Genomic DNA, 27,675 nt, shown 5'->3' with positions numbered 1-27,675 from the left:
CTTTTCATTTTTAGCAAGACCAGCTAATTTGAGGCAAAATAGATATTTCATATTACATACAGTTTTCTATATTTCAATAAAATTGGTGATTTTTGCTCAACAAAGTCACAGGACTAGACTGGCAGGGCTATCACAGCTCAAGGTTGAGTTGAAATGGAAGAAAGGTGAGGAAGTTCATTGCTACTGGCCAGTCAGTACCAGACTAATCTTTGTCTTTCATGAGTACTAAAAACACCAAGCGCAAAATTTTCAAAAGAACTCAATTACCAGCATCTCCCATTCAGTAATTCATTCAGATTTTCAAAAGTATTCAACACCCATTGTTCTCAATGTATACTCAGTATTTTTGAAAATCTGGCCACTTTTTTTAGGTGCTTAAATTGGAGGTTTAGCTTTTGGAAATTCTGTCCCCATTTACTGGTCTTGAGAGTTTGAAACTCTGGCCCTGACAATCTTAGAAGAAAATAATTTAATAAAGCACTAACTTTATGTTTGTCTATTTTCTTTTCTCTTTTTTCCAGCAGAATCCTCTATTGTTACTTTTATCACCTACCCCATCAATGCTTCAGGCAAGAAATTTATATTTCTCATATCTAGATCTATTTAGCTTAAGTTTTACTTTTTATTTTGTCATTTTTATAATTTTTGTATATTTTTGTTGTATTTTTCAGCTACAAGTTCAGATACAAGCACTGCAGGTGAGAATGATATGTATTACACAAATAAAAACTATAGAATTAAGGCCAAATTCGGACGTGGTATAAGCAGACAAAACTCCATTGTGTTCAATAGGTTTGAGCTTGTATAAACCAGGGCTAAATTTGGCCAGCTTTGAACTTTGAAAAAAGGTTCATTATACTGGGTGTTTAGCCACCCCACAGGTAAGGTTGCACTGGTTGAGTTTTTTAAAAAACTGTTAAATTAATATTTTACAGTTATCCAAAATATACTCCTTTCCCTTTCAGACAGAACTTTAAATGTATTGCCAAAGCCAAACCATACAGGTACATGCTTATTTTTATGGAGGGTTTTTTTTATTATTAATTTGTATGTTAGAAAATATTTAGGGCTATTGGTTCTGTTTGAAAAGTGAATTTAGTGCATTTGCTAAAACTACTTAAAATATTTTTCAATTATTATTAAATATCCAACACATTCATTATTCACATTTGTATTTTGTCTATTACTGTGGTATATGGGCACACATTTCATGGTTTAAATTGTGTCAGTAATGTTCCAGACAAGAGGGGCATCATTTACCCACTCCCCTGATCTCTGAACTTAGGGTATGTCTACACTACGAAATTAGGTCGAATTTATAGAAGTCGGTTTTTTAGAAATCGGTTTTATATATTCGAGTGTGTGTGTCCCCACAGAAAATGCTCTAAGTGCATTAAGTGCATTAACTTGGCGGAGTGCTTCCACAGTACCGAGGCTAGAGTCGACTTCCGGAGCGTTGCACTGTGGGTAGCTATCCCACAGTTCCCACAGTCTCTGCTGCCCATTGGAATTCTGGGTTGAGATCCCAATGCCTGATGGGGCTAAAACATTGTCGCGGGTGGTTCTGGGTACATATTGTCAGGCCCCCGTTCCTTCCCTCCCTCCGTGAAAGCAAGGGCAGACAATCGTTTTGCACCTTTTTTCCTGAGTTACCTGTGCAGACGCCATACCATGGCAAGGATGGAGCCCGCTCAGCTCACTGTCACCGTATGTCTCCTGGGTGCTGGCAGACGCAGTACTGCATTGCTACACAGTAGCAGCAACCCATTGCCTTGTGGCAGCAGACGATACAATACGACTGGTAGCTGTCATCGTCATGTCCGAGGCAGACATGGGCGCAGGGACTAAATTTGGAGTGACTTGACCAGGTCATTCTCTTTAGTCCTGCAGTCAGTCCTACTGAACCATCTTATGGTGAGCAGGCAGGCGATACGGATTGCTAGCAGTCGTACTGTGCCATCTTCTGCCAGGCAGGCAAGAGATGAGGATGGCTAGCAGTCCTACTGCACCGTCTTCTGCTGAGCAGCCATGAGATGTGGATGGCTTGCAGTCCTTCTGCACCGTCTGCTGCCAGCCAAAGATGTAAAAGATACCTGGAGTGGATCAAAACAAGAAATAGACCAGATTTGTTTTGTACTCATTTGCTTCCACCCCCCCCCGGTCTAGGGGACTAATTCCTCTAGGTCACACTGCAGTCACTCACAGAGAAGGTGCAGCGAGGTAAATCTAGCCATGTATCAATCAGAGGCCAGACTAACCTCCTTGTTCCAATAAGAACAATAACTTAGGTGCACCATTTCTTATTGGAACCCTCCATGAAGTCCTGCCTGAAATACTCCTTGATGTAAAGCCACCCCCTTTGTTGATTTTAGCTCCCTGAAGCCAACCCTGTAAGCCGTGTCGTCAGTTGCCCCTCCCTCTGTCAGAGCAACGGCAGACAATCGTTCCGCGCCTTTTTTCTGTGCGGACGCCATACCAAGGCAAGCATGGAAGCCGCTCAGCTCACTTTGGCAATTAGGAGCACATTAAACACCACACGCATTATCCAGCAGTATATGCAGCACCAGAACCTGGCAGAGCGATACTGGGCGAGGAGGCGACATCAGCACGGTCATGTGAGTGATCAGGACATGGACACAGATTTCTCTGAAAGCATGGGTCCTGCCAATGCATGCATCATGGTGCTAATGGGGCAGGTTGATGCTGTGGAACGCCGATTCTGGGCTCGGGAAACAAGCACAGACTGGTGGGACCGCATAGTGTTGCAGGTCTGGGACGATTCCCAGTGGCTGCAAAACTTTCACATGCATAAGGGCACTTTCATGGAACTTTGTGACTTGCTTTCCCCTGCCCTGAAGCGCATGAATACTAAGATGAGAGCAGCCCACACAGTTGAGAAGCGAGTGGCGATAGCCCTGTGGAAGCTTGCAACGCCAGACAGCTACCGGTCAGTTGGGAATCAATTTGGAGTGGGCAAATCTACTGTGGGGGCTGCTGTGATGCAAGTAGCCCACGCAATCAAAGATCTGCTGATATCAAGGGTAGTGACCCTGGGAAATGTGCAGGTCATAGTGGATGGCTTTGCTGCAATGGGATTCCCTAACTGTGGTGGGGCCATAGACGGAACCCATATCCCTATCTTGGCACCGGAGCACCAAGCCGGCGAGTACATAAACCGCAAGGGGTACTTTTCAATAGTGCTGCAAGCTCTGGTGGATCACAAGGGATGTTTCACCAACATCAACATGGGATGGCTGGGAAAGGTACATGACGCTCGCATCTTCAGGAACTCTGATCTGTTTCAAAAGCTGCAGGAAGGGACTTTATTCCCAGACCAGAAAATAACTGTTGGGGATGTTGAAATGCCTATAGTTATCCTTGGGGACCCAGCCTACCCCTTAATGCCATGGCTCATGAAGCCGTACACAGGCAGCCTGGACAGTAGTCAGGAGCTGTTCAACTACAGGCTGAGCAAGTGCAGAATGGTGGTAGAATGTGCATTTGGACGTTTAAAGGTGCGCTGGCGCAGTTTACTGACTCGGTTAGACCTCAGCGAAACCAATATTCCACTGTTATTACTGCTTGCTGTGCACTCCACAATATCTGTGAGAGTAAGGGGGAGATGTTTATGGCGGGGTGGGAGGTTGAGGCAAATCGCCTGGCTGCTGGTTACGCGCAGCCAGACACCAGGGCGGTTAGAAGAGCACAGGAGGGCACGGTACGCATCAGAGAAGCTTTGAAAACCAGTTTCATGACTGGCCAGGCTACGGTCTGAAAGTTCTGTTTGTTTCTCCTTGATGAAACTCCCCGCCCCTTGGTTCACTCTACTTCCCTGTAAGCTAACCACCCTCCCCTCCTCCCTTCGATCACCATTTGCAGAGGCAATAAAGTCATTGTTGCTTCACATTCATGCATTCTTTATTCATTCATCAGACAAACAGGGGGATAACTACCAAGGTAGCCCAAGAGGGGTGGTGGAGGAGGGAAGGAAAATGCCACACAGCACTTTAAAAGTTTACAACTTTAAAATTTATTGAATGCCAGCCTTCTGTTTTTTGGGCAATCCTCTGTGGTGGAGTGGCTGGTTGGCCGGAGGCCCCCCCACCGCGTTCTTGGGCGTCTGGGTGAGGGGGCTACGGAACTTGGGGAGGAGGGCAGTTGGTTACACAGGGGCTGTAGTGGCAGTCTGTGCTCCAGCTGCCTTTGCTGCAGCTCAACCATACACTGGAGCATACTCGTTTGATCCTCCAGCAGCCTCAGCATTGAATCCTGCCTCCTCTCATCATGCTGCCGCCACATTTCAGCTTCAGCCCTGTCTTCAGCCCGCCACTTACTCTCTTCAGCCTGCCACCTCTCCTCCCGGTCATTTTGTGCTTTCCTGCACTCTGACATTGTCAGCCTCCACGCATTCGTCTGTACTCTGTCAGTGTGGGAGGACAGCATGAGCTCAGAGAACTTTTCATCACGAGTGCATTTTTTTTTCTTTCTAATCTTCACTAGCCTCTGGGAAGGAGAAGATCCTGTGATCATTGAAACACATGCAGCTGGTGGAGGAAAAAAAAAGGAACTACGGTATTTAAAAAGACACATTTTATAAAACAGTGGCTAACTCTTTCAGGGTAAACCTTGCTGTTAACATTACATACATAGCACATGTGCTTTTGTTACAAGGTCGCATTTTGCCTCCCCCCACTGCGTGGCTACCCCCTCAACCCTCCCTCCTCCCCATGGCTAACAGCGGGGAACATTTCTGTTCAGCCATAGGCAAACAGCCCAGCAGGAACGGGCTCCTCTGAGTGTCCCCTGAAGAAAAGCACCTTATTTCAACCAGATGACCATGAATGATATCTCACTCTCCTGAGGATAACACAGAGAGATAAAGAACGGATGTTGTTTGAACGCCAGCAAACATACACTGCAATGCTTTGTTGTACAGTGATTCCCGAGTATGTGTTACTGGCCTGGAGTGGTAAAGTGTCCTACCATGGAGGAGGCAATAAGGCTGCCCTCCCCAGAAACCTTTTGCAAAGGCTTTGGGAGTACATCTAGGAGAGTCGCGAATGCCAGGGCAAATTAATCCTTTCACATGCTTGCTTTTAAACCATGTATAGTATTTTAAAAGGTACACTCGCTGGAGGTCCCTTCTCTGCCTGCCGGGTCCAGGAGGCAGCCTTGGATGGGTTCGGGGGTACTGGCTCCAGGTCCAGGGTGCGAAACAGTTCCTGGCTGTCGGGAAAACCGGTTTCTCCGTTTGCTTGCTGTGAGCTATCTACAACCTCATCATCATCATCATCTTCTTCATCCCCAAAACCTGCTTCCATGTTGCCTCCATCTCCATTGAAGGAGTCAAACAACACGGCTGGGGTAGTGGTGGCTGAACCCCCTAAAATGGCATGCTGCTCATCATAGAAGCGGCATGTTTGGGGCTCTGACCCGGAGTGGCCGTTCGCCTCTCTGGTTTTCTGGTAGGCTTGCCTCAGCTCCTTAAGTTTCACGCGGCACTGCTTCGGGTCCCTGTTTTGGCCTCTGTCCTTCATGCCCTGGGAGATTTTGACAAAGATTTTGGCATTTCGAAAACTGGAACGTAGTTCTGATAGCACGGATTCCTCTCCCCATACAGCGATCAGATCCCGTACCTCCCGTTCAGTCCATTCTGGAGCTCTTTTGCGATTCTGGGACTCCATCACGGTCACCTCTGCTGATGAGCTCTGCATGGTCACCTGCAGCTTGCCACGCTGGCCAAACAGGAAATGAGATTCAAAAGTTCGCGGTTCTTTTCCTGTCTACCTGGCCAGTGTATCTGAGTTGAGAGTGCTGTCCAGAGCGGTCACAATGGAGCACCCTGGGATAGCTCCCGGAGGCCAATACCGTCAAATTGTGTCCACAGTACCCCAAATTCGACCTGGCAAGGCCAATTTAAGCGCTAATCCACTTGTCAGGGGTGGAGTAAGGAAATCGATTTTAAGAGCCCTTTAAGTCGAAATAAAGGGCTTCATTGTGTGGACGGGTGCAAGTTTACATCGATTTAACGCTGCTAAATTCGACCTAAAGTCCTAGTGTAGACCAGGGCTTAGAGACAAATGAGCTAATTCTCCTTTCACTTGCAAAAGTTTTATTCTGAAGTAACTCAATCATCTTTTATAAGAAGTTATTATGGATTAATGCTAGGGCAAACAGGAGGAGAGTCTGAAATAAACATGGGAACGAGACCTGGCAGCTCATTTAAGTGATCAGTATTATATTGGCTTGTTATCAGAAATTCTTATATTTAATTTATTTATTTTTTTCTACAGGAACTACTAATATCCCTGAATTTAACTTCTCCACAACAGTAGGTAAGGCTGTATATTGTTGTTAAATTGTATTTTGAGTGGCATAAAAGTGTGGTTTATGAGCTGTGGGAGTCTATGTTCTAATATTTTCAATATTATTTTTTTAATATTGTATTTCACATTAGCAATCAGTCTTACTGTGGGCCAAGTTCATATGATTTCATTGTGTATATACATGAGAACTGAGATTGTAAACCTACAGGATCCTTTCATAAAACATTCAGTAACTGAAATAAATGGATTTAATGTTAATTTTATCTGAATTTCCCAACTTGTGTTTGATAAAAATTTTCACCTCAACATTGGCTTTCTCTGTTCCTGCTTCTATGGATACATTTTCTTCTATTTTATGTATATAGCTGAAGCAATTATATGCATCCTTTTTCAATTTTTAGCAAAAATGGCTAGGAACAATGGACAATGATATGACCATGTTACACATAATTTACCACAATTCAGAACAATTGGTAATCTTTGCAAGAGAGTCACAGGACTAGATTGGTAGGGCTGTCACAGCTTCAGTAGAAGAATGGTGGGGAAGTTCATAGCTACTGGGCAGGCTGTACCAGACTAATCTGCTATACATGGGGCAAATATCCAAGGGCAAAATTTTCAAAAAAAGCTCAGTTACCAGCAGTCCCCATTCAAGCACTCATTCAGATGTTCAAAAGTATTCAGCACCTCTTGTTCTCAGTGGGTTCTAGGTATTTTTGAAAATCTGGCCACTTCCTTCAGGTGCCTAAACTGGAGTCTTAACTTTTTGAAATTCTGTCCCCAGTTGTGGGCATAGTAAGCTTAAAAATCTGCCCACATTTTCTTACAAACAAAAATTTAAGCACTAATGTTATGCTTCTCTATTTTTATTTATTTTGCTGCAGAATCCTCAATCGTTACTTTTATCACCTACCCCATTAATGCTTCAGGCAAGATTTTCTTAACATTTCTCATATTTTGATGTATTTAGCTTATGTCTTACCTTTTTATTGTGAACATTTTAACTTTTTTTCTATTTTTGTTCTATTACTCAGATACAACTTCACTAGAAAGAACAAGTGACGAAGGTGAGAATTATTTTACACAAATACAAAGTTTAGAATGAGAACCAAATTCAGATCTGGTGTAAGAGAGAAAACTCTCTTATATTCAGTAAGGTTGTACTTGTTTAAACTAGTGTTAAATTTGGCCCATGATCATTATTTTCACAACCTTAAAAATGTTTATCATATTGGCTGGTTAGCCACCCCCCTTCATTAAGTTTGCATTGATAGAGTTTTTAAAATATAAAATTCATATGATACTGTTAATCAAAAGAAACTCCTTTCCTTTTTAGATAGAACTTTAAGTGTATGGCCGGAGCCAAACCAGACAAGTAATGCTTATCTTTACATAGTATTTTTCTCCATTTTTTGTATTTTAGAAACTATGTAGGAATGCTGGTTCTGTGTTGAACAGTGAATTCAGTAAGATTGCTGTGACCAAGGTCCCAGTGGAGCCATGCTGAGATTACTCAATTAGGGCATACTGCAAAGAATGAGGCAGACAATCCCCAAAACTGGTGGTTATTCTGATACTTAGATTTACCAAGCCAGCAACAATATCTTACTACAATATCTAACTTGTTACCCAGAAGCCAAAAACACAGTTCCCTTAAAGTAACCCAGCCTTGGGCTTCCACCCAGACTGCCAAGTCGCAGATGATGAGGATTACTGAAAGTCTTGTTCATCATATGAAAAAGTTCTACCAATTCCAAAGGATCAGACACATTACCCATCAAGTTAATGAATATCTCAGATCGTACCCAAATACATACTTACAACCAATTCTTATTAACTAAACTAAGATTTATTAAAAGAAAAGAGAGAGGGTATTGGTTAAAAGATCATTATACATACAGAAATGCATAGAGTCCTTAGGTCAGTTTCATAGTAGAGATTGTGAACTTCAGAGTTGCAAAGACTCCTTTCCAGAATCAGTTTATCAGGTTATAGTCCAATATCCAGTTTGAATATCAGGGTGATCCAGAATGCACTGGAGACCACAGTCTTGCGACTTAAACTTCCCCTGACAAAGTTTAAGCAAATCTGAGATGAAAGGATCAGCTCCCAAAAGCCCTTTACACATTTTCCAGACAGCATGCCCTTGGGTAAAGAATAGTTGCTTTGAAGAAGAATTACCTATTTCTTATGTATACACAGGTAACTAGTCGCATTCATTAGCATAAGGTAATTATGCATAAAGAGGTTCATAGACAGTTTGCTACAAGCTTCAAAGAGAAGTATAGACAATGAAATTGTACACCCAAGTTCCATCTAAATGTTAATATTCCCATTTATCTCTGCATCAATAGATATAGAAACAGACAGGAACCATCTATTTACATGGTTAACATCTAACAAGATATAAGTAAACACATACAATTAGTACTACCTCTAATTCTCTAACAATACAGGTTTGCGTTTCAAAGCTCTAGTCTATTTAACATGGCTATGTTAGTTATTTATAAGGAATTGCCCTAATTACCATTTATCTACTTCTCTAATATGTCTTTAAATGCTGAATTTGGGTCATTTAGCCAGCAAGTTACTTAACTCTTTCTGGCTCTGTGTCATAATTGCTAAAACTACTCAAAATATTTTTGAAACAATTTTAAATATCCACCTCCTTCATTACACACATTTATAAGGTGTCCACTATGGTGGAATATGGGAGTATGTTTCATGGTTTAAACTGGGTCAATCATATTCTAAACAAGAAGGACATAATTAACTCGCTCTCCTGATCTCTGAATTTAGAGACAGAGGCCTAATTCTTCTTTCACTTGCAAAAGTTTTATTCTGAAGTAACTCACTCATCTTTTAAAAGAAATTATTACTGATTCATGCAAGTGCAAACAAGAGGAGAGTCTGAACTAGAAATCGGAAAGTGACTTGCAGCTCATTTATATGACCAGTATTTCACAGGCTTTTTATTAGAAATTCTTGTATTTATTTATTTTTTCTGCAGAAACTACTAATATCCCTGAATTTAACTTCTCCACAACAGCAGGTAAGGCTGTTATATCCTTGTTAAACTCTATTTTGAGTGGCAGAAAAGGATGATTTCTGAGCTTTGGGAGTCTATGATCAAGTATTCTGAATATGACTTTTTTTATTATGGTATTTCATATGAGCAATCAGTCTTGTTTTATATCGTGTTCATATGATTTCATTGCATATACGTGAAAGTTGAGATTTTAAACCTACAGGCCCTATCATAAAACATGCAGTAACTGAAAGGGATAAATGTAACATTGCTATTGAACCCTATCTTTGAATTTCCTAACTTCTGTCTGATTAAAATGTTTCCATTAATGTACTGTCGTTTTAGCAGCTACTATCTGCTGCACAGATAATCCACAGGCTCCTAAATACCTGAAAGCCTCCAATCCAGCTATTGACAAGGCCCAGCTTGACTCAGTTTATTATATCTGTCAAGATCACACAGTTTGTTTTGATTGGTTGCTGTTATCCAGTGAAGCCTTTAGGATAAGGTAATGGGAGCATGAATTGAGGCCATGATTCAGTAAAGCACAAATCCATTTATCTCACAGAGTAGAACAGGAAGTATGGAACAATCTTTCAGAACAAGAGAGGGCTGTGTGGCCGTAGAACCCGTGTGGTTCTGCTGTACCTACGTGTGAAAGGGGTAGTATCCCTATGATGAGTTATGCATCTCTAGTATGGAGTGCAGCTCAGACCTGCAGTGGCAGCACGCAAACAGTATTTCTGGTGGTTGGGGCATCAGAGTGTGGAGGGGCAAGGGTTTACGATATGCTGGGCCAGGAGCCATGTTTCTTGAAAAAAAACAAATTGTTTTTAAATTGGTTGAGGATATCAAAACTGAGTTCAAAACAAGTTTGGAAATTAGTATCTTCTAACCTATGTATGAATCTAACAGATTGGGTTATCCTGAGTGGGCTAGGCACTGGCTTTAAACTATTCAGCAGACACAATTTGAATCGCAGTGTGAACACAGAATAAAAGAAAATCACAATGATGATGGCCAGCAGGTTTTGCAGGGTTGAGGCACAAAAGCATGTAGATAGCCCCTAAACTTGCTCTATGGCATTTATTGCATCCTTACGATTTATTATTTTCATTATGGTAGCACAGGCAGACTCTAAACAAGATCAGGGCCTCATTGTGCTAAGGCACAACCTTTTCAGACTACTCTATCCCTGCAGGAGTCTGATGTGTCTTGTGTATCACCAAGTTTCACCTCACTTAAAAACTAATTGCGTACACAATCATACACATAAAAATACAATAGTGTCACAAGCACACTATTACTGAAAAACTGCTTACTTTCTCATTTTGTCTATATGAAATTAAGTTTGTACTGACTTCACTTGTGCTTTTTACGTAGCCTGTTGTAAAACTAAGCAAATATCTAGATGAGCTGATGTACCCCAGGGGTATGCGTACCCCTGGTTGAGAACACTAAGGCACTGTATCAACACAGAGAAAGAGACAAGTCCATTCTTGTCAGCTTTGTGCTACTATCTAAATTATCTAAACTGAGTCTTTCTAATGTATTGCTTTTAATACAGTGTTAACTATTTTAATAAATTCAGTTACCTTTATTTCTTTTAGCGAAATTATCTGCAAATATAACCTTCAATGTAACTGACAGTGTTACTCTACCAACTACTGCCAATACGAATGGTAAGTGGCAAACTTATTTTAATTTAAAAAGTGAGCTGAGTGTATTAGTATTTTTGTAATACTGTATAATGAAGTGAGTTTATAAAATAATTAAAGCTTCACACAATGTTTAAAAAGTGCCCCACAGGCCAGGCGTAGAACCTTTTACTTTTGTAAAATAGGTTTAAAACTGTATCATCCAACAATCTAAAGTCACGGTCTTCTGATGGCTGTCCATCTACTAAAGTAAAAAAAAAAAAAGTGCATTACATAGATTAGCCCTGTTTATTATGTAGCACAAAAAACATAATCCAGGCTTCCCATTTGGCATGTGATGATAACTTCAGCAGAGAAATCAGGAATTGATTGGGAAAGAAGACTGAACTACGGTCTCACCCCAAGGAATGGTGCCTACACAAAAGGATTGAGGAGGGTTGGCTAAGTAGGGTGTGGAAGCTTGCAGTGTCATTGGCTGAGCTGATTATTGTTTGATTTCTTTGTAGGTATAAGTAGTTGTAAAAATGGTAAGTATGTGACTTACTGTATATGCAAACATATTGTACCATGTGAAAGAAAAAAAATTCATATCACAATAGGATAAAATAATGGGATAGACCAAAAAGAATAGTTTTTGAATCTCATGTGTTCATGAAATAAATAGCCAGAGTAAGACCATCAAAAACACATGATAGTTTTTAAAGTGATTGAGCATAGTAGTATGTTAAGAGCCTGTTCATGATATGCTGATTTATATTACATTGTGGTGCATAGTATATTAACCTTATTAGCTTAACTATGCATGTTTGTTTAATTTAATATTCAACAACAAAAGTGTCCAGATAAATGGGCCTTTTCTTCACTCTTTGCACCTGGAAAGTTGTAATATGGATTACAGAAATGAATGTCTTATTTCATTGTTTAGAGAAGTAGCTGCTTTACCCGACTTTGGATGATGTCTGTCTGTCTGTCTGTCTATCTAATATGATACTAAATTAACTTCCCATTCTAAGTATAGGGAATCAGTGGCACATTGTCTCAGATACTAGTTTGTGGAAAATATAATTGCTGCTTTGTTTTCTTCTCTTAAACGGTGATCACAAAAATATGTTTTTATTATATATAGTGAGAGTATGTTTATGTGTATGTGTGTAGATATACTATGTAGTTATGCTGGGGGAAGAGTTACAGAACAATTTAGGTAGATATACATTATATCTGAATACTGGGACTTAAATACCCTGGTGGTAGGTGCCTTACAAACACCAATAAAGCACAGATAAAATGTAAAATATTTTGCAAACCTCAAGACATTTAAGTTTATACAGACATTCATCATTTAAAAACATAATATATAAATACATATGTTGAACAAGATTACATTTGAATTCAACTGTATTAATTTTTTTTGCAGAAACAAAACTATCTGATAACAACTTACATAATTTATCAGCCATCTGTAATGATTCAGGTTAGTGGGTTTTTTCCTTAAGTGTATCATATCCAAATATTTATCTCTTCTGAGCAGTGAGGCATACATGCAATATATTTATAAAATCTCTAAAATATCCTAGGTTTGAAATTCTTATATCCTGGTTGCCAACCTAGAAAAAACAAGTATGTAACTTTCTCTTACAAAATCATGTGCAATATTAAAAATAATATTTAAGAAAATATTTTCTGAGTTTGTATTTCACAAGTTTAATACTGAAGGAAAATTATTAAATTTATAATTTCTCTCATCCACATGTAAATGTAAAGTTTACATACTACTAGTACCTATCATTATCAAGCTTAGGAAATGCAAAGAATGCATTTAAAATTGTATTATAATAATAATATCATTAATGTTATTTTAAACCAGGGGAGGGCAAACCACGGCCCATGGACTGGATCCGGCCCCTCAGAGCTTTGGATCCGGCGGATGGGATTACCACCCCCATGGTGCTACGGGCCCCATGCCACTCCGGGAAGCGGCCGGCACCACATCCCTGCGGCCCCTAGTGGGGGGCGGGGAGGGCAGGGTAGAGGGCTCCGCGCGCTGCTCTTGCCAGTGGATACCTCCCCCGAAGCTCCCATGGGCCGGGAACGGGGAACCACGGCCAATGGGAGCTTCGGGGGAGGTACCCACAGGCAAGAGCAGTGCACGGAGCCCTCTGCCCCCCCGCCCCCAGGGGCCACAGTGATGTGGTGCCAGCCGCTTCCTGGAGTGGCACAGGGCCGGGGCAGAGATCAGGGCAGGCAGGCAGGGAGCCTGCCCTGGCCCTGATGCGTGCCACTGCCACTCTGGAGCTGCTCCAGGTAAGCGGCACCAGGCTGGAGCCCGCACCCCGAACTCCTCCTGCACCCTGCACCCCAACCCCCTGCCCTGAGCCCCCTCGTACACCCCGCACCCCTTCTCTGCCCCAACCCCTTGCCCTGAGCCCCTTCCTGCACACTGCACCTCCTACCACACCCCACACTCCCTCCTGCACCCCTACCCTCTGCCCCAGCCCTACATTCATGGCCCTGCATGCAATTTCCCCACCCAGATGTGGCCATCAGGCCAAAAAGTTTGCCCACCTCTGTTTTAAACAGACAGTAAAATAGTGTTATATTTAAAAATAAGGATAAAAAGGAAACAATAGAAAGCATATGTAAGTATTGAGGGAGCACTGTAATAAGTTCACAGTTAGATGTATTACACAATACAATACAATATGAAAATTAAAACTAAGGAAACTAAAATTGACAGACTCATAATTAAGAGGGATTTTGAAGAGCCAAGACATAAAAACAAATAAGAGATTTGTTAGGTATATTGGCAGCAGAAAACCTCTTGATGGGTCCACTGGACTATTGGAAAGTAAAGATAGAAATTAAAGAGCGTGAGGACTTTTCAGAGAAACTAAATGATGTCTTTGTATCATTACTGATTCAAAGAAATAATTTAGCTTCTCTGCAAAGACCACACAGTCCGCTGGGAAGGTATCTTTTTCCCTTTAGTGACGTTTTTTCAAAGATTGTGAAGTAAAAAAGGAAGGTGCTATGAAAAACTGATAAATTAAAGAACAAGGACCAGTTGGTGTACATCCAAGAGCTCTGAATGAAATATCTGAGCATCTATTAAAAGTATAAAATCTCTCATTAAAATTAGCTACTCCAAGTGAAGTTAACAAATGTACTCATTTTTGAAAAAGGATCTAAAGGTCAACTTGGAATTGCAGACCAATAGGCCTTACTTCAGTACCAGGAACAGAGGTTGAAAGATGGATTAGAAAAATACTTATAGAACACTTAGATGAAAGTGATATGATATGGACAAACAAGCATGGCTTCTGGAAAGGAAAATGGTACTTTTGAGCGTGTCAACAAAAGAATGGATAAAGGAGTATTTGTTGGCACATATTTGGATTTTCAAAAATCAAAAAGTTTTGTTAAGGAAATTATCTAGTCATGCATTGAGAGGGAAAGTACCATCATGTTCCGCTGGTACAGAGCTGCCCTAAAGATGACATAGCAAGCTGTATATGGTGAGCCTTGAGTGGTGCACAGCTGATGTAGCGACTCTTATATGACACTCCCTATGTCTAGAGCAGTCCCAGTAAATCATGGCTGGTCTAACAGCCTTTGGAGCCATTGGCTGATGGTTTTAAATTAGAGTAGCCTAAAGGCTGCTCTAATTTACACTGACACTGGACCAGTGCCTAGACTTCCCTATTCCCTTCAGCAACACCCCGACTGGTCACAAGGGGGGACTCATATAGGAGTCACTACATCATCAGTATGCCACTAGAAGATTCCCCCTAAACTAGCCTGAAACATATAGAGCAGATTAAAATTGTGGAAGCAGTATAAAGCTGTCCTTATGCAGCTCAAGGTCTGGGTCACTGTGTGTGCAGTCTAGTTTTTCTATCTTGAAAATGATACAGGAGAAATGGAGTTCAGAGATGGGCAGCAAAAAATATTAGAGACCCAGAGAAACTAAAGATATTGGGAATATTTAGTTTAGGTAGGAAATGAATAAGCATGGCAAAAGAATACAGAATAATGAATGGTACAGAGAAGGTAGATTCAATCCTCTTATTTATCTTCTCACATAATACAAAACAAGTGAAATGTATAGTTCTCAAAATGGTTCTAAATCAAGCAGTTAACCATGAAAATTATTATTAACTTTGTTTGTCTTTTTGTATTTAGTTTTCTACATGGGCTCTGTAAAATTTCAGTACAGTGAAAAAAGCAATAATACTTCTGTAAGTGTTGAAATAGTAAGTCCTAAGAATTTTTTTATCCATTCTCCAGTCTATCCATTTAAATTAATCTTATCCTAATATGATTTTTAAAATGTTTTGTAAATTGTTAACTCTTGTATCACAATTTGCTTCACAATCTCTAATGGTTCGTTTGGTACCATATCTATGTAATAGATGCCTGATGTCCCTTTCAGAAAAATGTCCGCTATGTGCAGTAAACCTAGAAATATTAGTTGTTGATGTGATGCTTCCCAGGGGTACCCAGGGCTGTGGTGCACCTTGCCATGACCTGCCTTTAGCATGAGGAAGTCTTGTCTGTGCCTGTTGTGTATCAGCTCCCTTTCTCCACTGACCATGGGCAGCACAAGTGCTCCCCGTAAGGCTTCACAGACCCTGCTGTTAATTTACAGGTTAGCAAATATTACACCTCAACCCTCAAGTGTCTCCCTGAAGTATCCAGCCTCAGTCCACTGCTTTCAAAGAAACAGTACACCCCAGCTTACCAGTTCCACCTCAGATCACCACTACATTTAGTACAGAGCAGTAAGATAAGTTTGTAGTGAAATCAAGTATAAGTTTATTTAACAAAGCATAGTGATTCAAGTAATAGCAAGTAGAAGTGTTGGAAACAAATATTTACATATAAAATAAAGTAACCCACATTCTAGACTAACCAAGTATTGATCACCCAAAGTCCTTCAGTGGTTTAGAGCCAGGCTTGGATGACCCTCCTTACACAAAACAAGCATGCTGTCAGCTTGTCTTCTCAGAGAAGGACTCAGTGTGGTTTTTTGAGATATACCAGTCCTATCATTCGTCTTTATTCATAAATAGGATCCCCTGTTGTTTATTTATTCCTGTAGATTTCCTCTCTTGTAGATTTCACAATCTCATCTTTTGCCTGTGGCTCAGTATGCAAACAGACCTACACTGGGAGGTGTACAACAGAAAAATGGCCAGACAGAGCGATAGGTGTCTGTTACCTCCCGCCTGAAAGGAGAGTTTCTGGGATATATCACCTCCTGGTGAGAGGGGCAGTGGGCATCCACAGTGGGTCCAGGCTGTGGCCCTGCCCATGCTCCCCCCTGAAGCCAGTGGAGGCTCAGCTCCAGCCGCGGCCTGGAGCTCAGGCTGAGCCAGTGGCTAGGGCAGCCAGGGGCAGCTCAGGCCAGCTGGTGGGTGTCGGGCCCACTATTGTGGCCCAGGGCAGCCAGCGGGGGTTGGACCAGCCAGGGTGGCCCTGGGCAGCTCAGGTATCAGGGACGCCGGTGGTGGTTACGCCAACCGCCTTGGTCCGAGGCAGCTCAGGGGTCAGGCTCACAAGTGGGGGTCGGGCCAGCTGGAGCAGCTCGGGCTGGCATAGTTGGCATGGCTTGGGCTGGCCCAGGGGTTGGGTCAGGCTGGCCAGGGTCAGGCTGCCCGGGGTGGCTTGGGCAGTCCAGGAGTCAGGCCCGCCAGTATGGCCTGGGGCGGCCAGTGGGGGTTGGGCCAGCCAGGGTGGCCTGGGGTAGCTCAGGTCTCGGGCCTGCTGGCAGGGGTTGGGCCAGCTGGGGTGTGCCAGTTAGCACAGCTTGGGCTGTGGGATGCTTGGGACTCAGCTGTGGGGAGAGTAGGGACTCGGCGGGTGGAGAGAGGGCCTCAGGTGGAAGGGATGGGGCCAGCGGGCTAGCCTCCCCAAAGGGCGGGTTCACCCGCTGCCCATACCTGGTGACCTCCCTTAACTCCAAGACCTTAAGAACATTGTTTTCCGTATAGTTATATAATTCCTTAAATATTCTTAAATATTCCTTAAATATTTTCACTCCATGCATCTGAAGAAGTGGGTTTTTTACCCACGAAAGCTTATGCCCAAATAAATCTGTTAGTCTTTAAGGTGCCACCAGACTCCTTGTTGTCTTTGTGGATACAGACTAACATGGCTACCCCTGTGGTACAATGATTATGAATACCCGTGGGTTACTGGTTTTCGGTAGACACCTCACCTGCCACCCTTCAGTGAACTATCATGCATATATCTGGCCCAGGGGATCCCTCAAAAATCCTATATACCTCCTGTACTCTCTGCCAACTGGCATCCAGTGGTTCCTGGGTCACAGCTGTTAAGATTTCTGTTAAATCATGTTTTACAGTATGCTCATGATGAGTGCTTTTAACCTTTGCAATTTCAGACTGTTGGGTTGAGTAAGATGTACATTTTAAAAAAATTCTATAAGAATTGTATTTTTAATTATTATTTGAATCTGTGTTTCTAACAGATTGATGATGTAACCAGCAGCCATAAAGTTGCAAAATTAATTCCATTTACCACACCTAATCTACAAGAATCAAAGTAAGTAACTTATAATTATCATCATAAGTTGACTCTTCCAATTCTGCTGAATACTGGTTGTATTTAAGATTAAGTGAGAACTGTTATGTCATCAGTAGGTTTTTCACTTCTCATTATTCCTGTATTTATTCTAGAATGAATAATAGTTTAAGGAATGTATATGGAATTTCAGTATTTTCTCAAAATGAAAAGGAGGACTTGTGGCACCTTAGAGACTAACCAATTTATTTGAGCATGAGCTTTCGTGAGCTACAGCTCACTTCATCGGATGCATACTGTGGAAATTGCAGAAGACATTATATACACAGACACCATGAAACAATACCTCCTCCCACCCCACTCTCCTGCTGGTAATAGTTTATCTAAAGTGATCATCAAGTTGGGCCATTTCCAGCACAAATCCAGGTTTTCTCACCCTCCGCCCCCCCACAGACAAACTCACTCTCTTGCTGGTAATAGCCCATCCAAAGTGACTACTGTCTTCACAATGTGTATGATAATCAAGGTGGGCCATTTCCTGCAGAAACCTGGATTTGTGCTGGAAATGGCCCAACTTGATGATCACTTTAGATAAGCTATTACCAGCAGGAGAGTGGGGTGGGAGGAGGTATTGTTTCATGGTGTCTGTGTATATAATGTCTTCTGCAATTTCCACAGTATGCATCCGATGAAGTGAGCTGTAGCTCACGAAAGCTCATGCTCAAATAAATTGGTTAGTCTCTAAGGTGCCACAAGTCCTCCTTTTCATTTTGCGAATACAGACTAACACGGCTGTTACTCTGAAACCAGTATTTTCTCACAGCATGAGTAAAATTTACATTGCTTAGACTATTCTTAGTTTTATGTATTGGTGTTTTGATATTTTACAAATAGTATTATTTGCTATCCTTATTTAGACTCTTATCCTGCAAATGCAGGGGTCTATCTTCATGGAGTCCTTTGCAGGATCAGGGCCTTAGTAAGAAAATAACAAAGTGTGTTGAAGCTGTGTAAAATTCACCATGTGTACTGACAGGCTGATTAAAGGGAAAAAATCTGATCACTTATATGTTATCAGCTGTGAATTCAAATGTGGGTGTTCATCAGGAAAATCCAGTTTTGGTCTCATTCTGCTTAGAAAATGAAATATTATTGTGCTTATGATTGCCTATATGAATTTGTCACATTCACCTTGTTCTGTTTTGGACTCTGGTGCCACTTCTTCTTTCATAATATTCCGAAGATATGTACTTTGCTTTCTTTGCAAACATCCAAAACGCTTGGTTGGGCAAAACAAAGCTGATAAGATCATTTTCCTAGCCATTACTCTACTCAAATTCCCCCCCTCTTCGACTCTCTCTGCTGGCTCTTCCTGTTTCACTGCATCAAATTCAAAGTTGGAATAGCATGGGTTTGAGCAAGGTTGAAGTGGTAAGCTAGAGATTGGAATACAGAAAAATTCCCTTGCAAGTTGGTGCTTATCCTATAGTTGAAGGACAGATCTTGTTTACAGAAGGAGCCTACATGACTCTTCTGTTCCCACGCCCTGCTTCAATTACAAGTTCTGACTGTGTTCCACATACTTGCTCGTTAGCAGAACATGAGTCAGAAATTGTCTATTGCTCAATATTAAATTACTTTAAAATAAGTGAATTGACGATAATAAAATAAGTTTATGTGGGTTTGATGACAGAGGATTAAACTTAAATTCCTCTGACATTGTCAAGGAGCAAACAGGAATTATAGGGCTTCACCCAAAATGCCAACCAATTCTTTTGTTAACAAATACTGTTTACTACAATATTAGAAATTTGCACCATTAAAGTAATTATACTTTAATTATATGATTTTGAGTTAGCATGTTAGGAAATCATTGCCAAGTAAATTTCAAAGAACATTTCAAGAAATATTATATATCTTAACATTCTTTTAGTTCCTACCATTTTAACTTCTGTTAATATCTTCTTTATAAACATAAGTAGAATCCACCATTTATAGTTAACCTTTGCTTTTAAAGAATTTCAGAATTCAACAAAACATTGCAAGAACGAAGTGAGGTAAGCACTTTTATTTGTGTGCTTATTTGTTATTATAGCCATTTGGAAAAGTGAACTTCCTATTTATTTCTGACATTCTCAGTATCTGATGATCAAACATGTTTTCTACTGAAAGAATAATTAAGTTTTATTTTATTTTTCCCTACAGTCTTCTGTTATGGAGTGTGCTGCAGAAAACCAAAGGTCTGCCATGTTAAAATTTTAAATAATAATTTTACCCCCTAAGATCCTGCACTGTATTGTGTACAAAAAATGGATATGTCGTAGAACTGAGCCAAACTAGCTAGGAAGTCAGATGTGGGGCTGATCCTGCCTCAATTGAAGTAAATGGAAACAGGATTGAGGCCCCATGTATACAGACTCAGGGACAGACAGAGAGACCCTGGATCAAATCCTAGTCCCATTGAACTCACCTTGGATTTGTCCCAAAGTGTCAGAGAAGGGAGGAAGATTGGCCAGAGTACATCTTTAGGGACCATTACCAGTTAGTGCAGGTTAGGATAGCTGCCAGGATAGGCTAATTTTCAACATGGTGTGTAATAGGGCAGAGGATCAAGAAACTGTAACTAGCTCTTTGACAGCTTCCTCCCCCCACCCCCGCCCCGCTCCTGCCGCAGCTTTGCTCATGCAACATAAAATGCCCAGACCAGCAGGGAGGAAGAGCAAAGGGGTGGCACTCAGGATAGAACAGGACATTTGTCCCACCCCCCTGATGCCCAATTTGCCAGTTTGTAGGGGGCTAGCTGATCGTTTTTGGTCACCCACACCTATCCCCAGCCCTGGGTTATAATGCCTCTTCCCTGGGCATGGGCACCGTCTTTGCTGGCACTTAATGACTTTCCAGTCTCCCTCTCTGTGAGTTATTGGTCTTGAAGTAGGGTTGCCAACTTTGGTTGGATGTATTCCTGGAGGTTTCATCAGATGACAATCTTTAATTAAAGATTAATCTTTCATTTCTGGAGACTCCAGAACAATCCTGGAGGGTTGGCAACCATATCTTGAAGGTGGCATAATTTTGTCTTATGTACTGTGGCAGTATTTCCCAAACTTGGGCTGCCACTTGTTCAGGGAAAGCCCCTGGTGGGTCAGGCGTTTGTTTACCTGCCATGTCCGCAGGTTCGGCTGATCGTGGCTCCCACTGGCCGCGGTTCGCCACTGCAGGCTAATGGGGGCTGCAGGAAACGGTGCGGGCTGAGGGACGTACCGGCCGCCGCTTCCAGCAGCCCCCATTGGCCTGCAGCGGTGAACCGCGGCCAGTGGGAGCCGCAATCAGCCGAACCTGCGGATGCGGCAGGTAAACAAACCAGCCCGGCCCGCCAGGGGCTTTCCCTGAACAAGCGGCGTTCCAAGTTTGGGAAACACTGTACTGTGGGCCTAGCCAGAATGCTCCTCTGTGGGATCTGGAAGGAGTTTTCCCTCCAGGCAGAACTGGTTGATGTCCTGAGAATATTTTGACTTTTTCATATCTCCTGGGAGGCCTGGATTGGTAGGAAGGACATTTGAATTGTTTCCAATGTTGCTCCGTGTGAGGTAGGGTAGTTGCTGACTGGCATGCTCCTGGGGGGTATCTGATTTTGGAAGGGAAGTCTCTTAAATCTAGTGCAGACCAAAGAATTTCTAGTCTCTACCTTCATTTGTATGAGGGGGGCAACTGGTTGGGTCCCACAAATGACATAGAGGTCAGGCAGAGGCTGACTGATTTCTTGTTTGGGGTTATGATGTAAAGCCATGACCTCTTACACTGGCCCCTCATTTTGAGTGGTAAGATTTGGGGGTACTGATCTCATCAGTATTCCTTTGGCTAAACAGAAGTTTCAGCTTGTCACTTAAACTCAGTCACTATGTTGTGTCTTCATTCATCTACTTGTCTGTCTTAACTGAGTGCCATGGAGAATCTGGCCTTAAGACTTAGTTGGTGTCTGTGGAACAAGGAGAGAGTAAACCAGTACAAAGTGATACTTTCTTTCTCTCTATTTTTAAATTGAAAAGGGTAGGTTGTTAGCATAATAATATTCCTCAGAATTGAAAATAGGTTGGGAAAATGGTACTTGAATTCAGATATTGGCAGTATTTCTGTATACAGCGTCCAAAGTTAAATCTGTTTCTTGTTTACAATTCATTTTCTTCTCATTGCAGTATATCAGTCTGCAAGTTTATAATAAAGCTGGCCAAGACTGTTAATATAAGTAGTTTAATAGCACATTTAAAAGACAGAGCAGAAATACACCAAATTGGTAAGTTGTATTTAATATTTAATATATTTTTATTACAGTGTCCCCCTTCAGTCTAAGGATAATAATTTTAAAGATGGCCCTGTAAATGTTTTAACAGAAAATATATTTTTAAAATAAATAAAAGAGTTTATTACAGTTAGTTGCAGGTACAGTATATGTGAAGTATCTCTCTGCCATGTTTCATATTTTGGATATTTAGATATGGAAATGTATTTAGTGTTTGTATTTATTGGGGAGATTTTCTGTTAGAAAAACTGCTGATTAAGTTTATACAACAAACTAATGAAGGACAGGCTGCCACACTACTTGATAAGGTACAAGTATTTTTATGGTAGTGGGTCATGCTATCTTTTTTTAAAATCACAAGTCATGAAGTTGTTCATTCTACACTCCATTTGTTTGCACACGCCAAAAGAGCCATCTCCACTGTCTGTAACAGCTTGTGCCACACCGCAAAGATGTGTCAAGTTGCAGTGGGGGAGGTTTAGATTGGATATTAGGAAAAACTTTTTCACTAGGAGGGTGGTGAAACACTGGAATGCATTACCTAGGGAGGTGGTGGAATCCCCTTCCTTAGAAGTTTTAAGGTCAGGCTTGACAAAGCCCTGGCTGGGATGATTTAGTTGGGGATTGGTCCTGCTTTGAGCAGGGGGTTGGACTAGATGACCTCCTGAGGTCCCTTCCAACCCTGATATTCTATGATTCTATGATGGTGTACTAATATTTATATTGATTTATTACATGATTATGAATGTGAAAAAAAGCTTGACACAGACTATCTCAATGTTTTATGGAATTTAAACGGTCAAAATTATGATTTTCAACAATTGTATATAATGGTTATGAGTGCTACTGGACAAATCAGGGTAATGCTTTTTTGTGTCTTTGTCACCATAGAACAGTGCTTCTGTTCAGCTCTGCAATCTTGGCCATCAGCCGCTGAAGAGTTACAAATATTGCAATGGTAAGTATAAATAGCAAAGGCTTGCTTTCCTATTTAAGGAATATTCTGATTTTTAGTCTGGGATGCATTAGCAAATATCCCAGCCACAACATAACAATTGGGAAGGGAATCTCCATAAGTAAAACCCATTGGAATTTTCCTCTCCTTTTAGCTCTCTCATGTGGGTTTTCCCACATGCTATAAGGTCCAAAGTCCAGATATCATCCACAAAGTAGGCACCCAATGTAGTATTGCTATTACAATACCTACATTACTGGTGAGCATTTAACAAAATAGAATTCAGAATTTGTATCCTCAAAGTGTGACAAATTAACAACATTTGTTGCCAGAGTACCACACGCATCTGATCTGATGCACTATTGTAATGATGTCATTTAAAAGTTTCCTTTAGTGAAGCCTTATTAAATTGTGTTCTTTAATATATAAACAATGCTAAGATTGCCACAACTTTCATACCAGTCTTTTATTTTTCTATAGTGATGGACAAGACAGAGTTGTATGTGCTGCCCTTAGCAAACTTGGCCCTCCAGCTTCTCCTGCTGCTACTTCCAGTAAAATTTCTTTTGACATTCATCCTCATGATATTCATCCCCCTAAACATACCACTGTTTTTAATCCTCATCTTCCAACCAAACCTAGTACTACAAATCACCTTTTGACCAAACTTATTGCTACGCATTCCACCACACCTACCACAATTCCCCCTGCTACTCCTTCTCCTGCACACACCACTACAATTCCTCCTGCTACATCTTCTCCTACAAGTACCATTTCAATTCTCCCTGCTATGCATTTCACCACATCTATCTGCAAATCTACCACAATTTCTCTTCCTACGTCTCCAACCAAACCTGCTACTGTAGTTCCTTCTGCCATTTCTTCGACCAAACCTATAAATGTGGCTCCTGCTCCTTCCACTGAACCTACTGTCCTCTCTCCTCCTGGTATTCATTCGACCACTGATAGCCAAGCTACCGGGGCCAACGGTACAACAGGTAAATATGACAAGCTGATAGATTGCATCTTTTGTCTGAGGGAGTTTTTCCCCTCACAGAACTGAGATCTTACCTGTTTAATAAAGTTTCAAAACTGCTTTAAGTAACGTAGTTCTGAAAGAGCCTTGTGCTGTTAAGAGTCTTAAGCAAACCTAACAGAGTACAGTACTCTCTTTGGGACAGGTTCTACCACCCTTACTCATGTTGCCTAGTGCCTTACTCTATTGTTATCAATGAGTAGACTCATTGATAACAATAGGAGTTAAGGCTCTATGTGACTTGTTTCTAGCACCACACACTGGATAGGCAAAATGCAATAAACAAATAAGAGAGTGACAGAACTGGTCAGAAAAGTCTTGAAATAAGTTTGAATTTAAAATAAGTCTTCATGATTTTAGAGGCTTTTATGCTTCAGTGAAAAAAACATAGCAAAAAAACAGAAGACGGATGGGAGGGGGAAAAAGAATATAGTCGCAGGATTGAAAATAAATGTATTCTTCAGATAAATTACCAAGTGCTTTCATATATTTCTTTCTTTCCTTTAAAAGAAAGAGATTCGGAGTCATGGCAAAGAATTCACAGTTGCTGTCATACAAGAGAGCTTTGTGGAAACAAAGCAGAATTATCCATCAATACTAGATCCTCCTTAAAAAGTTGTAACTGGGTGGGAATATCCTCTGAGATTTTAGATATTTACATTTGTGTATGTTGTCTCTGAAATCCCTACTCTAGATCTTATCCTACTCCCACTGAAGTCAAAGATAAAACTTCCAGAGAATAGTTAATTAGAATGTCATTAAAGGCCAGACATATCATCATCAAATGTGCCTGGTCTACTGAGGACCACTGTGCCAGCCAGAGTGACCATGGCTGATGGTATCATACCAGATATTGTAGCGAGAAGTTCCCAGATCTGACTCTCTGGGGTGGCCCTTCAGGCAACATCAGGTAGGGTCCAGGCATACACCCCTTTGCGTGTCGATGGAGAGTTTGAGAGCACGGTGTGCTGGGATATTTTTGTCCATCCCGGTGACATGGCAGAGGAGCATGCAATGGTGATTTTGAATGCAGTGAGTGACTGGTGGAAGGGCAGATCTCTGCAAGATTATGGCATTTTGCACAAGTCAAACCACTTTATGCTCAGGATTTGGTGATGACAGTGCATATGGAATGCCTCAAGCTGCTCCAACTCTGCCTGTAAGAGAGTCCAAGTTTCTGACCAATATAGCAGTATGGCAGTACACAAGTTTGATAGATCCTGAACTTTGTCTCAGCACAGAGATGTTTTTGCATCTATAGGCAAGGCATGGACTTCATGCAGGAGATGGTGAGTCCTATTTGTCAGAGGACATCTGGTTTGCTCTGATGGTTTGAACTCTGCTTGTGGCCTAGGTAGATGAACTTATAGGTGCTGTCCATGGTGCTTGACCCCACCTTTATTGAGGATTCTGGTGGTCCAGCTCCAAGGTTCTGGACATTGGTCTTCTGCCATGAGACATTCAACTCCATGGTGTGGGCAGCATCTCAGAAACTTTGAAGAGCAGGGTGGAAATTCTCTGGCTTCCCCACAAATAGGGCAGCATCATAGGTATACTCTTGGTCAATGAACGTGGCTTGACCAACCTTGATTCTGATGTTTGGAGTGGGAAATCCTAGTATTCAATCAATAGCTCAGAAGAAGGCTGCAAGGGTGAGAACACATCTCTGCTGCACAGCTGTCACTTTACTCTTAACAAGCGCAAGAGAGTTACAGATCTTTTCAAAATAGCAAGTCCTGAGATGCATCCTCCCCTTGACTAGTCTCACTGCTCCCATGACTCTGAGATTTGTCAGCCCTTCAGACTAGGCAGAGTGCTTCCTGCCTTCCTTCTCTCCAGCCAGTCCTCCTTATGTGTAGGGCAGCCAAGATTATACCATAACTGTAAATATTTTACCAGTTAATGCATATTTTCTAACAATAGCTCTCAATTTAAGGATATAAAATTAGAATTAGCAGGCTGAAAATTAGAGACTAGTTTAAACAAAACTGGGTCCATTTACACCGGTGCTGAATTTTCATCTTCTTTATATATGTGAATAGTATAATTCCACAGTGATTTAATTAGTGATGAATGTCCACCTTCTGGGCTAGGCTTGCTGTGTGATAACAAGCTGGGTAAGGTAATATCTTTAATTGGACCAACTTCTGTTGGAGAAAGATACAAGCTTTTGATCTTATACAGAACTGCCCTTCTGATCTGAAGAAGAGCTCTGTGTAAGCTTGGAAGCTTATCTCTTTGTCCAAGAGAAGTTATCCAATAAACAATATTACCTCATCCACCTCATCTCTCTAGTATCTTCAACAGGTCTTCAGTGACTCAGCCCTCTGGCTGAGTCACACACGCTATCTGTAGGTGGAATAGAACAAACCCCTTTCAGGGTATACAGTCTTTAAATTGTCCCGGCCCTGGTATAGGGCATATGCCCGGGGCTTCCTCCCCAGAGACACTGTCTTTCTGGAGCCCTCCCTGGTCTCAGTTCTTGCTTAGGGTATGTCTGTACTACCTGCCGAATCGGCGGGCAGCAATCGATCCAGTGGGGTCGATTTACCGTGTCTACTTTTAGATGTGATAAATTGACCCCCGAGCGCTCTCCCGTCGACTCCTGTAGTCCAGTACCGCGAGAGGTGCACACAGAGTTGACAGCGGAGCGGCAGCAGTCAACTCACCGCAGTGAAGACACCGCAGTGAGTAGATCTAAGTACGTCAACTTCAGCTGTGTTATTCACATAGCTGAAGTTGCGTAACTTAGATTGATTACTCCCTACCCCCAGTGTAGACCAGGCCTTGGTCCCCACAGCCAGCCAGGAGCTTCTTCCTATCTCCCCCATTCCCTGCCACACTGAGGTGTCCATGGTCCTGCTGCTCTTCCAGCCAGCTAGGAAAATGGTCAGCTCTCTTCCCACTCCAGGCAGCAATTGACTGCTCTGTTTCTGCTGCTTCTTTTTATATGGTCCTCCAGGGCTCTGACTGGCCACTCCAGCAGCCCCTCTGATTGGCTGCTTCCCCTGCAGCCACTGTCTAGAGGACTTCTCTTCTGCTCTTTTCTGGGGCTAGGTGAGGCAGGGCTACGCAGCCTCCAGCAGGGGGCCTCCAGACGTAGACCACCCCTTCACAGTAACTCACCAGTAAGTGTGTGTTATAAGTCTGCCTCTGTGCCAGTCTGCAGAGAATAGGAATCTGTTACAGCCTTAGCTCTGGAGTCTAGTCTATTTAATTCAATCCTTAGTAACTTATGCTTTTAATTCTGGAGGCCCAGGGGTTCAATCCGTGGTATATCAGCCTCGATCAATGGTCTCCAACCTTTTTACACCAAAGATTACTTTCTGAATTTAAGGGCAACCCAAAATCTACCCCGCCCCTTCCCTGAGGCCCTGCCCCTTCCCTGAAACCCCACCCCACTCACTCCATCCCTCCCTCTCTCTGTTGCTCACTCTCCCGAACCTCACTCACTTTCACTGGGCTGGGGCAGGGGTTTGGGGTTCAGGAGGAGTGCAAGCTCTGGGAGGGACTTTAGGTGCAGGAGGGGGCTCCAGGCTGGGGCAGGGAGTTGGGGTGCAGGAGGGGTTATGGGGTGCTGGCTCTGGGAGGGGGCTCAGGGCTAGGGCAGGGGCTTGGGGTGCAGGAGGTGGTTCGGGGTCCAGGAAGGGGTATGAGGTGCTGGCTCGGGGAGGGGGCTCAGGGCTGGGGGTTGGGGCGCGGGCTCCCACCAGGCAGCACTTACCTTGGGTGGCTCCCGGTCGGCGGTGCAGCGTGGCTAAGGCAGGCTCCCTGCCGGCCCCAACCCAACCCAGGCACATCGGCACCTCCTCCCCACCCTGCCAAGCCAGTA

At 42.3% G+C, this 27,675-nt stretch overlaps 1 protein-coding gene across 20 annotated transcripts in view; it reads left to right on the top strand.

Annotated features, from left to right (window-relative positions):
• Positions 1–27,675, top strand: part of ADGRG2 (adhesion G protein-coupled receptor G2) — a 106,074-nt gene that overhangs the window by 46,898 nt on the left and 31,501 nt on the right. For 3 of the 20 annotated variants that reach the window (XM_037901305.2, XM_043537936.1, XM_043537933.1), the window contains 17 exons: positions 522–569; positions 672–698; positions 966–1,004; positions 6,294–6,335; positions 7,211–7,255; positions 7,361–7,393; positions 9,337–9,378; positions 10,965–11,036; positions 11,519–11,539; positions 12,427–12,483; positions 15,192–15,262; positions 17,503–17,576; positions 19,573–19,612; positions 19,761–19,795; positions 21,749–21,846; positions 22,744–22,810; positions 23,288–23,805. In XM_037901305.2, coding sequence (XP_037757233.1) covers positions 522–569; positions 672–698; positions 966–1,004; positions 6,294–6,335; positions 7,211–7,255; positions 7,361–7,393; positions 9,337–9,378; positions 10,965–11,036; positions 11,519–11,539; positions 12,427–12,483; positions 15,192–15,262; positions 17,503–17,576; positions 19,573–19,612; positions 19,761–19,795; positions 21,749–21,846; positions 22,744–22,810; positions 23,288–23,805 — 1,329 coding nt within the window. Of the gene's footprint in view, positions 1–521; positions 570–671; positions 699–965; positions 1,005–6,293; positions 6,336–7,210; positions 7,256–7,360; positions 7,394–7,662; positions 7,702–9,336; positions 9,379–10,964; positions 11,037–11,518; positions 11,540–12,426; positions 12,484–15,191; positions 15,263–17,502; positions 17,577–19,572; positions 19,613–19,760; positions 19,796–21,748; positions 21,847–22,743; positions 22,811–23,287; positions 23,806–27,675 lie in introns of all 20 variants that reach the window. The other 17 variants (XM_037901271.2, XM_037901385.2, XM_043537932.1 and 14 more) reach the window with 14 other exon arrangements.

This window comes from Chelonia mydas, chromosome 1 (assembly GCF_015237465.2).
Source record: "Chelonia mydas isolate rCheMyd1 chromosome 1, rCheMyd1.pri.v2, whole genome shotgun sequence".
NCBI lineage: Eukaryota > Metazoa > Chordata > Testudines > Cheloniidae > Chelonia > Chelonia mydas.
This window is presented reverse-complemented; position numbering and strand designations above follow the sequence as displayed.